The sequence below is a fragment of the Desmodus rotundus genome, chromosome 6 (genome assembly GCF_022682495.2).
Source record: "Desmodus rotundus isolate HL8 chromosome 6, HLdesRot8A.1, whole genome shotgun sequence".
NCBI classification, from domain to species: Eukaryota; Metazoa; Chordata; class Mammalia; order Chiroptera; family Phyllostomidae; genus Desmodus; species Desmodus rotundus.
The window spans coordinates 45,554,076-45,566,559 of record NC_071392.1 but is presented as its reverse complement, the minus strand read 5'-3'; the positions used below and the strand labels follow the sequence as shown (position 1 = coordinate 45,566,559).

Genomic DNA, 12,484 nt, shown 5'->3' with positions numbered 1-12,484 from the left:
CGAGAGGAAAGATGAAGATTTGGTAGGGCAAGGGGAGAGGCCCCAAATGAAAACTAGAACTGGCAGGAGTTGATGATGCAGAATTACTTGGTAAGGAGAGCTAGCCAGAGCAGCCCCAAAACCTGAAACAATGACTTGTTTTTATGGGGCTTTTTTTTTCTTTTTAAACCCTGACAGACTAACCAGAGGCAGCAAATAGAGGTAAGTGGAAGCATTTGTTAAAGCGAAAGAGAAAAGCAGAGAGAAGGGTGCTCCTGACAGTTTCAAAGTCAGAGTATCCTTGGCATAAACTCTTGCTCAGATTGCTCATGTGTTCACTACTAGTGCTCCAGTCAATAAAAAAATGTGGGCTTCAAGGCAGTGAAAGACAAACACCATATGATCTCACCATTAACAGGAACCTAATCAACAAAAGGAACAAGCAAGCAAAGTATAGCCAAAGACATTGAAATTGAGAACAGGCTGACAGTGACCAGAGGGGAGAAGGGAGGGGATAATGGGGGAAAAGGTGAAGGGTTTGTAGGAACAACTATAAAGGACATATGTACAATAACGAGGTGGGGGTGGAAACAGGGGCAGGAGGTGGGGAGGGCTGGGGTGGTGGGGAGGGGGGGAAGGCAGAAAACTATACTTGAACAACAATAAAAAATGTTTTAAAAAAACAAAACAAAATTTGTTATTGGAAACAATGTTGAAATAGTCATCATTGTGCCTATAACCTTAAATACTAATAGTTTTCTTTTCATGGGAATGGGCTTTCCAGAGGGAGATTAATAGATCAAAAGCTGTATGTATTTCAAATTTGAATAAATATTTCCTGATAAAACCCTCAAAAAAATATATGGGCTTCAGATCTCCTGGAGTTTCCTACAAACTAGCATGGAATCCAATCTATGTCAGGTGTTTTTAAAATACAGAAATTGGACCCATTCTCTTTTTGAGTAAAAGAAAACCTGGTGATTAGAAGGTAATGTCTTGCATCTTATGAGTCTGGGCAACATTGACTCTTCCTTAGTGAAAAGATACTCATTACCAGTTCACATATGGATTATGCATTACTTCCATATACAGGGGGGAAAGGGATGCTGTTCCACAGTGTCAACAGAGCAACCATTTTCCAAATGCAAACATAACTTTTCCTTCAAAATACATTGAATTCTCAACTCTAGCAGGTCCAGAAATAGATTATAATCAGTTTCTAACAGGGAATCTTTTCTCTGGATGGTTTGTATAAACATACAGCATGTGAGAACATGTACACAAGTACTTAAGTTGCTCTGCTGTTTTTGCAGATTTCCTTGGCTGTCTCTTGGTCTCTGCATTGATTCGTCTTGCATTCTGGAAAACATTTTAAACATATAAATAACCAACTTCCCTCTGTCTTCTTTTCTTTCCATGTGGCTTTTCCAAGTGGGATTCATGTGACATATAAAGTCTAGGATTCAGAACATATTTTTCCTCTGGAAATTAGTGGTATATAAGACAAACTTGTACACTTTTGTAAGAATGAGTTATTCCTTAATAAACATTTTAATACATATTTTTGAACACCCAAAATTGTCACAAATTGTTCCAGACACTTAAGCTATCTGCCTTGGTGGAGTTTACATTCTGCAGAATGAGACTGACAATAAATATAAAAACAAAACCCATTGCAAGTAAATCAGTATAATGTGTTAAAGGTAATAATTACAGAAACAAAAGGGTGAAGTAGAACCAAATATGGGACTTTGGGAATGTAGGGATTGTGGGGGCAGGGAGACAGGGGGTTATTTGCAGTTATAAATAGTGTGGTTAAGGCTTAAGCTGAGACTTGAAGGTAAGGGAATTGGCACTTAGGTATGTGAAGGGTGAGAGTCCAATGCAGAGGAAAGGACTACTGTGAAGACTTGGCTTATCTGAGCTACACCACAGAGGCTAATGTGGCTGGAGTGGAGTGAGCCAGGAGGAGGGCAGAAGGAGATGAGAACAAAGAAGGAATGGAGGCCCATCACATAGGACCATGTAGGCGACTGTAAAGACTTTGACTTAGAGCATTAGAAAGTTGTAAGCAGAGGAGTGACATGATCTGACACATATTTTAAAAGAATTCCTCTGACTCTTTTAAAAATGTATTTTATTGGTTATACTATTACAGTTGTCCCATTCCCCCCCCCTTTATTTCCCACCACCTTGCACTCCTCCTCCCACCAGCATTCCCCCCCACCCCTTAGTTCATGTCCATGGGTCGTGCATATAAGTTCTTTGGCTTCTTCATTTCCCATACTATTCTTAACCTCCCTCTGTCTATTTTGTACCTACCATTTATGCTTCTTATTCCCTGTACCTTTTCCCCCATTCTCTGACTCTTATACTGAAAATAGGCTGTGGAGAGAGGAGAGTAGAACCAGGAAGACCACATTGATGTCTAATGCAATAATCCATGGGAGAGATGTTGGTAGCTCACAACATGGTATAAGTGGTGAGATTCTGGATATGACCTAAAGGCAGAGCCAACAGGATTCACTGATGGACTAGATTTAGGTAGGGTATGGGAGAAGGTGATTCCAAAGTTGGCTCAGGTTTTTAGTCTGAGCAGCAGGAAAGCTGGTGATGCCATCAGCTGAGTTAGGGAAGGCCACAGCAAAAGCAGGCTTGAGGAAGGGGGTGGGTGTTCAGTGTTGGTTATGCTGAGGTTGAGATGTCTCCTTGGACATCCAAGTGGAGATGTTGAGGAGCAGATATATGATGAGATCTGGACTAGGGATTGAAATTTGGGAGTAGTCAGCTTATGGATGGTATTTAAAGCAAAGAAACTAAAATTAATGTGTTTTTTCTTAGTAATTACATTTTTCCAAGCCAGTCAATGTTTAAACATTATTTCTCACATATTTAAGCTCACCTTGTCATGAGGTTAGCAAATAATTGTACTGCTAGGAATAGAACCAAGCAGAGAGAAAAACTTGCCCAAACTGACCTAGCAAATTGATAATATTGGAAATAAAATCCAGTCTTCTTATTCCTGAGATATTTTCACTAGACCTTGGTGCTTCAGCACTCAAACATCTACGTAAAGAAGAGCACTGATCTGAAACAGGCATTGTGGTGTGTGGAGGAGTTAAGATCAGAGTTTGCTTCATCCTCTGGGTCTGGAGGTCTATTGGGTGGCAGATGAGAGGGGAGGTCAGGCAAGGGATTAGTGGCCTGGATGGACATGTTAGGGGCACAGCAGACCCAAATGTGCTCAGTACCCAAGTGAGTTACAGGCCATGCTGACAGCTTCCTAGGTGCACATCTCTTCCTAGGTGAAACGTCACTAGATATGCAAGCCATCAATAACTTGAATTTATCAGTTGTTATGGTAGAATGGCAGGGGTTTTGTTTTGCTGTGAAGAGAATAGCTGTTTGAGACGAGAACTGAATAACTGTTAGGAAAGACCGAGAGCTGCCACACATGCTTCTTTTTTTTTTCTCAGCCTTTTCTCCAAGAGTATTTAGCCTCTGTTTTAAATTGATACTGAGAAGATGGGTGCACAAATTAATAACAAGCTGGGGATGCCACTTTGCCACTTGTCTTGGGCCCGCTGAGATCACAGCTCAGGCTCGGTGTGGACTGTGGTCAGAATGAAGCAGTGCAAGTGGGGACTGGGGGTAGGTGGAGAATCCTGGCAGGCAGCAGAACTCAGGTGTGGGCAGTGCAGTGATTGCGTATGTGCAGGCATCTGGTGGGGCAGATGTCAGGAGTTCAGTCAAGGATTCCTCGTCTCAGGAAGGGAAGAGAAAGGCAGGGGAAGGGAACTAACTTCCATTGATTAGTTGCTATATTCATGATAGTATGTTAAGTAGGTAGACACATTTATAGAGGGATGATGGATATGTTTCTTTTCATTCTTACAATAAATCTGAAAGTATTATCATTCCCTTTTGTAAATGAGGAATCTTAGACTTGCCCCATGGTCACACACTGATCAGAGGTAGAGGGGGATAAGACTGAAGTTAGGTTTGCTTCACTTCTAAACCCACCAAACAAAAAAAGCAAACAAAATATGACCAGAGGCATTGAAATTAAGAACAATCTAACAATAGCCAGAGGGGAGGGGGGAGGGAACATTAGGGGGAAGGGTTTTCAGGAACTACTATAAAGGACACATGGAGAAAACTAAGGGGGAGGATAGAAGCAGGGAAGGGAGGTGGGATTGGAAAATAGAAACAACGTAATTGACAGTAAAGTAATTTAAAGAAATAAAATAAAATAAACCCACAAAACCCTTACACTTTTCAGATTTGGAAATAAGAACCACAGTAGAAGCATACAGAAATGGAGAGGAGTCCACAAGGGCTGTGCTTGTACATTAGTACATGGTGGCTGCCATCTTACTGGACTAGAGTGGAGTGGAAAGGACGTGGGTAAAAGCAGAGTCCCATGTGTCCATAGTGAGAAACTGCAGATTGAGTCTGACCTGCTATGATTAGAGTCCAGAAGTCTTTAACAGGAAGTGACTTGGTTCTAACACCCTTAGATGGGGCACAGAAACAGTTTAAACTCTTTTTACCTAAGTCAAGGTGAACTCACTGAACCAAAGGATGAAGGCATCAGTAGACCAGTTGTGCGAATCTGGGGTAAACAAATCAGAGGGCTGATGATTAGGGTGTGATTCTGTAGATGAGATTTACACTCTGAGAGATGAAGCAATTTTGCTCAAGAACGTGTGGCAGCAGATGAATGCCCAGTGTGCAGATTCATCTCTTACCCACCCTAGGGCTTTGTACACCATGACATGGGGTCACCTCCTGGCCATCCGTCCGTGGTCCTCTTTCTCTCTGATAATGGTGATATTAACTCTTATTGTTTTCACTTTCCTTTTCTTCAAATAATCCTCATGAATGTCAATAATCTGGGAAAGAAGTTATTAAATAAGGGTTTGGCCGCAGCCACTTTGCCCCTTTGGGATCTGGGGGACACAGAGAGGAAATGGGAGAGAAGACAAGTTAACAGCATCAGAAATTTTTTAGATACCATTTTAGATAGTATCAGATGGCCCTGGACAGGTTCTTAATTGTTTTGTGCCACAAATTCCTCATTTGTATCCTGGGAATAACAATAGTACCCCCTTTATAAAGATGTTTCAATAATGAAATGAGATAATGCATGTTAACTACTCAGCTCCAGGCCTAGCTGAGTGGTTTACTTGTAGTTTAACATGCCAGCACTCAAAATACTAGCTATTATTAAAGGACATGAAGGTGATTTACTCCAACATCCAATGTCATTTTGGAGATAGCATGAGGTCAGGCTATTCTAATGATATATGTGTCTTGTTTTATTCTTCATAATATGGATGTTTCAGACCGTTCAGCTGTACTCACTAGATTTCTTGGAGTTTAATTTAAACATTCTCATCAAAGTTAATGTGACTCTTCTTATCACCACCAAGCATTGATGATAGCCTTGAACTGTGTACTACCAAAATAATATTACTCTCTCGCAGCTGCTTCCTACAAATGGCATCATCTTGGTCTTATAAAACCAATGCAGGAGAAAATATTATGTCAAAGAGGAAAATATGATCAATTTTTTAGGGTGGTAAGCAAGATAAAATCTTTAAAATCCAACCTGAGTATCATACAGATACATTTAATTTAAACCTTTTCTTCCCAGGAACACCCTTATTTTCTGGTTATGAATCCTCGTGGACTCATTTTGTAGACTTTGGCATAAAACTTAAAAAATATAGGGGTCTTTCTCTCTTGTTTTGATAAGGAAAAGGGCCGGTCGTCTTTATGCAAATTAGTCTGCTTTTGTCAAAAAGTTGCAGGGACTCATCTATGAAATGTGGACTCTCAATAAGTGCATCTTACTGATCTTCTTTCAGCTGATGTAAGATTGTTTCCCACAGTATAGAATACTTAAAACAAAAAGTGTTTCATCACAATGCCAAAACTTCAGCAATGTCTTTGACTGCCTTTAGGGGTGTTGGTGGAGGTGGGGAAACTAGCTATTCAATACTCCATTATTTTTAGATGATTTTGCACATAGCTAGGAAAAGTGCAAATGAATGCAGATAAGACTGATGTACTAAATTTAGGACTAGCAATTATAGACATGGAGTTCTGAGCTTAATCTTGCTCTTCTGTAATTTGTAATATGCGGAAAGAAAATACTAATTAGTGGTAGCATAAAAATTAATATGAGTAAAAATTTTGACAATGTCTAACACTTCAGAAATGTATCTCATTATTCTGACTGTATTAATTGAGGTTTCTTTTCTTTTCCCCCTGTATTTCAGTGACTATTTCAACAAGCACCTTTTTTGATGGCTTGCTGGTGACAGGACTATACACATCTACAAGTGTGCAGGCTTCACAGAGCATCGGAGGTTCCAATGCTTTTGGATTTGGTAAGCTATCCTGATATAAGAAATCAATAATCAATATTTTATACAGTTAGACATCTTATTTTTGAAATAATCTGTTTAAAAATATTATGAATTTATTATTTTAGAGAAAATAATCTGAAGTGATTTTTTTGTGTTTGCTTTTGAAGTTGGGTGACTTGAAATAAGCCACGTAAATGTGCAGCCAACCATGCATGATCTTGGTGTGACCATCTAGATCCCACTCTCCCTCCTCTGCCACTATTACCCTTGGCCCTGTGGGTTCATGGAATATTCTCTGTGCTGTCATTCAGGTTGCTAGAATTGGAATTCACTCTGATGCCCATGCAATTATTCAGTATCCTATTTTTATAAATAGTTCCTAAAATCCTGGAGTGGGTGAAAAGTGTTGTGTTAAGTTTGGCAAGTAAGCATTCAGTATTACACATAGAAGATAGTAATAATTATTTAAATAATTGAATTCCATGAGTATTCATAAAAGAATGTGATTTAATATTTAAGGCATTTATATGGAGCCATTGTCCTTAAATCAGAGGCATGGTAGATTACTTTTTTTAAAGTATTTTTTATTGATTATGCTATTACAGTTTTCCCAATTTTTCTCCTTTTCCCCCTCCACCCTGCTTCCCCAACCTTCCAGCATTCCCTCCACCCCTTAGTTCATGTCATGGGTTGTACATATAAGTTCTTTGAGTCCTCTGTTTCCTATACCTTTTTTTTTTTTATCTCTCCCCATCTATTTTATGCCTACTAATTATGCTTCTTCTTCCCTGTACATTTCCCCCCCTATTCCTCCCTTCTTCTTCCCCACTGAAAACCATTGATGTGATATCAATTTCTCTGATTCTGTTCCTGTTCTGGTTCTTTGCTTAGTTTTTGTTTTCATCGTTTTCCTTTCCCTTTAGGTTCATTTGCTGATAGTTGTGAATTTGTTTTCATTTTACTGTTCATATTTTTATCTTCTTTTTCTTAGATAAGTCCTTTTAACATTTCATATAATAATGGCTTGGTGCTGATGAACTCCTCCAGCTTGACCTTATGTGGGAAGCTGCACTTATCTGGGAAGTGCAGGAAACTTTACCTGCACTTCCATTTTAAATGAAAGGTTTGCTGGATAGAGTAATCTTGGATGTAGGTCCTTGCCTTTCATGACTTCAAATACTTCTTTCTAGCCCCTTCTTGCCTGCAAGGATTCTTTTGAGAAATCAGCTGATATCCTAATTCATACCCCTTTGTAGGTAACTCTTTCCTTTCCCCTTGCTTCCTTTAGGATTTTCTCTTTGTTTTTAATCTTGGGTAACTTAATGATGATATGCCTTGGTGTGTCCCTTGGTGTGTCCCTTGGTGTGTTCTTCTTTGGGTCCCACTTCTTTGGAACTCTCTGGGTTTCCTGGACTTCCTGGAAGTCTATTTCCTTCACCAGATTGGGGAAGTTTTCCTTCATTATTTGTTCAAATAAGTTTTCAATTTCTTGTTCTTCTCCTTCTGGCACCCCTATAATTCAGATATTGGAATGCTTCAAGTTGTCCCAGAGATTCCTCAGCCTCTCTTCATTTTTTTGGATTCTTGTTTCTTCATTCCAATCTGGTTGGATATTTATTTCTTCTTTTTGTTCCAAATTGTTGCTTTGAGTCCTGATTTCCTTCCTGTCACTGTTCGTTCCCTGAATATTTTGCTTTATTTCATTTTGGGTTTCTTTCATTTGTTCTTTCATTTTTCAACCAAGCTCAATCAGATCTGTGAGCATTTTGGTTACCATGGCTTTAAATTCTCCATCAGATAGGTTGGCGATCTCCTCCTTGCTTAGTTGTCTTTCTGAGGTTATGCTCTGTTCTTTCATTTGGACCCTATTTCTTTGTTAGGGCACTGGTTAAATTGTACGGGGGTGGGGCTTTAGGTATTCACCCAGGCAGAGCAACCCACTTTGCTAGCTACAGCATTGCGGGGTAGGTGGGGGGTGCGCAGAGAGGGAACAGTGCGGCCTGCCTGCCTGCTCATCTCTAGCGCACTTTTCAATGAACTCTCAAGTGAGACTGGGAGAACCCCCAGTGCAGCATCCCCAGCTGTAGCCCATAGTCAGCTCTGGGTCTCAGTTTTCCCCTTAAGTCAAGCCCTCCCACACAGGCCACCCAGCTCAGCAGCCAGCCCCGCCCTCACAGTCCACCCGTAATGGAGGTATTTCTGAGTTGGCCCACTCGGTCTGCACCTTACCCATTTGGTTGCTGTGGTGATTTTGTCTTTAATTCCTTGGTTGTCAGAGTTCCATGCAGTTTGATTTTCTAGTGCTTTTGGTTGTTTCTTGATTTTAAATTGGTTGTTATCCTCCTTTTGGTTGTGCAAATAAGTGAAGGGTTTCTACCTACACCTCCATTTTGGCCACAACTCTCCAGTAGGTTACTTTATGTGGAGAGACTGGACGCTATACAATGGTTATTGATTTTTCAATTTGGAAATCTTTACTTTACTCATAATCTGTAATACCTGTAAACATGACAAACAAACCCTATTAAGCATAAAAATGGAAATTTACTGTATTACTCTATATAAGACATGAAATCCCTGATCTTACTCTAATATTGGAAAGCTTTACAAGACTTCCTACATTGATGTGAGAAGAAAGAATTGCATTTTCAAAGGTGGTCATATGTTCAAAGTTTTATTTTTTCTGGGGTATTTATTAAATAAATAATTTATACTACTTTTGATACATGAAAGAGTACCTCTTCTGTGTGTGTCAGTTCCAGTTATGCCAGAGTAATAATGTTGATGCTGCATTGTCAGTCTGCTGGCCCAAGATGAACTCCATAGCTTAGGGCTTAAAGGAATCTGTAAGTCATTTATTCATCATGCTAAATTACTTGACATTGAGAATTTGCCTTATTTTAAAAAACTCCCATGTAAGATGTACAGTCTATTGGTAACTACTTCTATGGTCTAATCCTCGAGAAAAAAAGCTTCTCCAGCATGCAGTTACAATAAAAGCACTAAGAAAAGTGGGAATAGAGGGAGGATACCTCAACATAATAAAAACCATATACAAGAAACCTACAGCTAACATTATACTCAATGGGCAAAAAATAAAAGCTTTCCCCCTAAGATCAGGAACAATACATGGGTGTTCACTTTCACCACTCTTATTCAACATAGTACTGGAAGTTTTAGCCACAGTGATCTGACAAGAAAAAGAAAAGGCATTCAAATTAGAAAACAGGAAGTAAAACTGTCATTATTTTCAGATGACATGATAGTGTACATAGAAAATCCTATTGTCTCTACAAAAAAACTAGACATAATAAGTGAATTTGGCAAAATAGTGGGATACAAGGTCAATATTCAGAAATTGATGGCATTTTTATATACCAGCAATGAAACATCAGAAGGAGAAACTAAGAAAAATATCCCATTTACTATAGCAACAAGAAAAATGAAGTACCTAGGAATAAATTTAACCAAGGAGGTAAAAACTGTACTCAGAAAAACTACAGAACACTGAAGAAAGAAATGAAGGAAGACACAAATAAATGGAAGTACATACTGTGTTCATGGATTGGAAGAATTAACATCATTAAAATGTCCATACTACCCAAAGCAATCTATAGATTCAATGCAATTCCTTTTAAAATATCAGTGGCATATTTCACAGATCTAGAACAAATATTTCAAAAATTTATATGGAACCAAAAAAGACCCCAAATACCCTCAGCAATCTTGAGAAAGAAGAAAAAGTAGGAGGGATCACAATACCTGATATGAAACTCTACTATAAGGCCACTGTAATCAAAACAGTCTGGTACTGGTATAAGAATGGACACATAGATCAATGGAATGGAATAGAGAGCTCAAAAATAGACCCATGACTCTATGTTCAATTAATATTCGACAAATAGGGAAGGAGCATCCAATGGAATAAAAATATCCTCTTTAATAAATGGTGTTGGGAGAACTAGACTGGTACATGTAAAAACAAACAAACAAACAAAAACCCCCTAGAATACTAACTTACACCATACACCAGAATAAACTCAAAATGGATACAAAACTTAAATATAAATCACGATACCATAAAAGTCATAGAGTAAAACATAGGCAGGAAAATTTCAGATACCCCATGTATCAATATATTTGCTGATATATCTCCTAGGGCAAGGGAAATAAAGGAAAAAATAAACAAATGGAACAACATCAAATTAAAAAGATTCTGCATGACTAAAGAAACCATTGTCAAAATAAAAAGGGAACTGACCATATGGAATAACATACTTGTCAATGATACACTGGATAAAGGTTTAATCTCCAAAATATATAAAGAACTCACATGACTCAACATCAGGGAGATAAACAATCCAATTAAAACATTGGCAAAGGACCTGAATAGACATTTCTCCAAGGAGGACATTCAGAGGGCCCAGAGACATACGAAAAGATACTCAACATCACTAGCCATCAGAGAGATGCAAATTAAAACCACAAAATGAGGTATCTCCTCACACTGGTCAGAATGGCTATCATTAACAAATCAAGAAACAAACACCGGTGAGGATGTAAAGAAAAGGGAACCCTAGTGCACTGTTGGTGGGAATGCAGACTTGTGCAGTCACTGTGGAAAACAGTATGGAATTTCCTCAAAAAATTTAAAAGGGAACTGCCATTTGACCCAGTGATTTTCCTGCTGGGAATATACCCTAAGAATCCCGAATAACCATTCTAAAGAACTTATGCACCCCTATATTCATAGCAGAATTATTTACAATAGCCAAGTGCTGGAAACAGCCTAAGTGCCCATTGGTAAATGAATGGATCAAAGAACTGTGGTACATCTGCACAATAGAATACTATGCAGCAGGAAGAAAGAAGGAACTCCTACCTTTTGTGACAGCATGGATGGAACTGGAGAATATTATGCTAAGTGAAATAAGTCCGATGGTGAAAGACAAATACCATATGATCTCACCTATAAGAGGAATCTAATCAACAAAATAAACTGATGAACAAAATAGAACCACAGGCATGGAAACATGGAACAGACTGACAGTGGCTAGAGGGGAGGGGGGAGGGGGATAGTGGTGGAAAGAAGGGGAAGGGACTATTCAAAGAACACATATGAATGACCCACAGACATGGACAACAGTATGGTAATTGACTGCAGGAGCAGGGATGTGGGATGGACGGAGGAGAGCAAAGGGGGAAAAATTGGGACAACTGTAATAAAATAACAAAAAAATAATAAGAAAAATTCTTCTTAGGTTTAAAAATTCCACTTTTTTAGCCCCACTCTTTTTGTGCTATGCAGAGGTGAAAGTTCAGTTATGATTATATAGGTAAGTAATATGCAGGGTGGGAAAATAGGTACATAATTTACAGTTGTTTATATGGAAAATAATATAGTAAATCATAAATAATAATACAAGAATAAACTTTATTTCTTGTACTCACAACTGTAAACCTACTTTTGTCCTACCCTGTATATAACATACTACTACCTCTTGTGTTACAACAGGACCCACTAGTAGGATTGCCAGATTTAACAAAAATTTACTAGACATCCAGTTAAATTTGAATTTTATATATATGTATAAATATATAATATATTTATAATATTTAAATGACCATGTAAATATATAATAGTAAATCTTGCTAAAGGCTAAGTAGCTAGGAGAAGTACTGAATGCTGGGAAAGGGTAGGACAGAGAAACTGATCTAACCTGGGCTAAAATGGGGTGTAGTTAGTAAAAGCTTTACTGAAGAAGTGGTATTGAGGTGAGATGTGAAGAATGAGTAGGAATTAGTTAGCTAAAAGTCTGTGGAAGTTGATGCACAGGATACCTGAAGGAGGGAAGAGTAGATCTAAAGGTCTCAGGGTAGGAAGAGACTAGCTATGTTCAAACTGGGTCAGGCATCAAGAGGGAAGTGATAAGGCTGGATAGGAGGCCAGAGCCAGACCATTCAGAATCTTGAGAAAGGGAAGCTATTGAGGACTTTAGCCTGAGAAGTGACTTGGGCAGGTTTTCATCTTAAAACTATCACTCTGAGGTCAGCATGGAGAACAAACTGAAGGCTGTAGGGTCCATGAATGAATGCAAAAAGACTGATGTGGTGAATGGTTCTGATGT

At 38.7% G+C, this 12,484-nt stretch overlaps 1 protein-coding gene across 1 annotated transcript in view; it reads left to right on the top strand.

Annotated features, from left to right (window-relative positions):
- RELN (reelin) overlaps positions 1-12,484 on the top strand; it is a 581,497-nt gene that overhangs the window by 80,315 nt on the left and 488,698 nt on the right. The window contains exon 2 of the mRNA XM_024557430.3: positions 6,267-6,377. Within this exon, the coding sequence (XP_024413198.2) occupies positions 6,267-6,377 (111 nt within the window). The remainder of the gene's footprint in view (positions 1-6,266; positions 6,378-12,484) is intronic.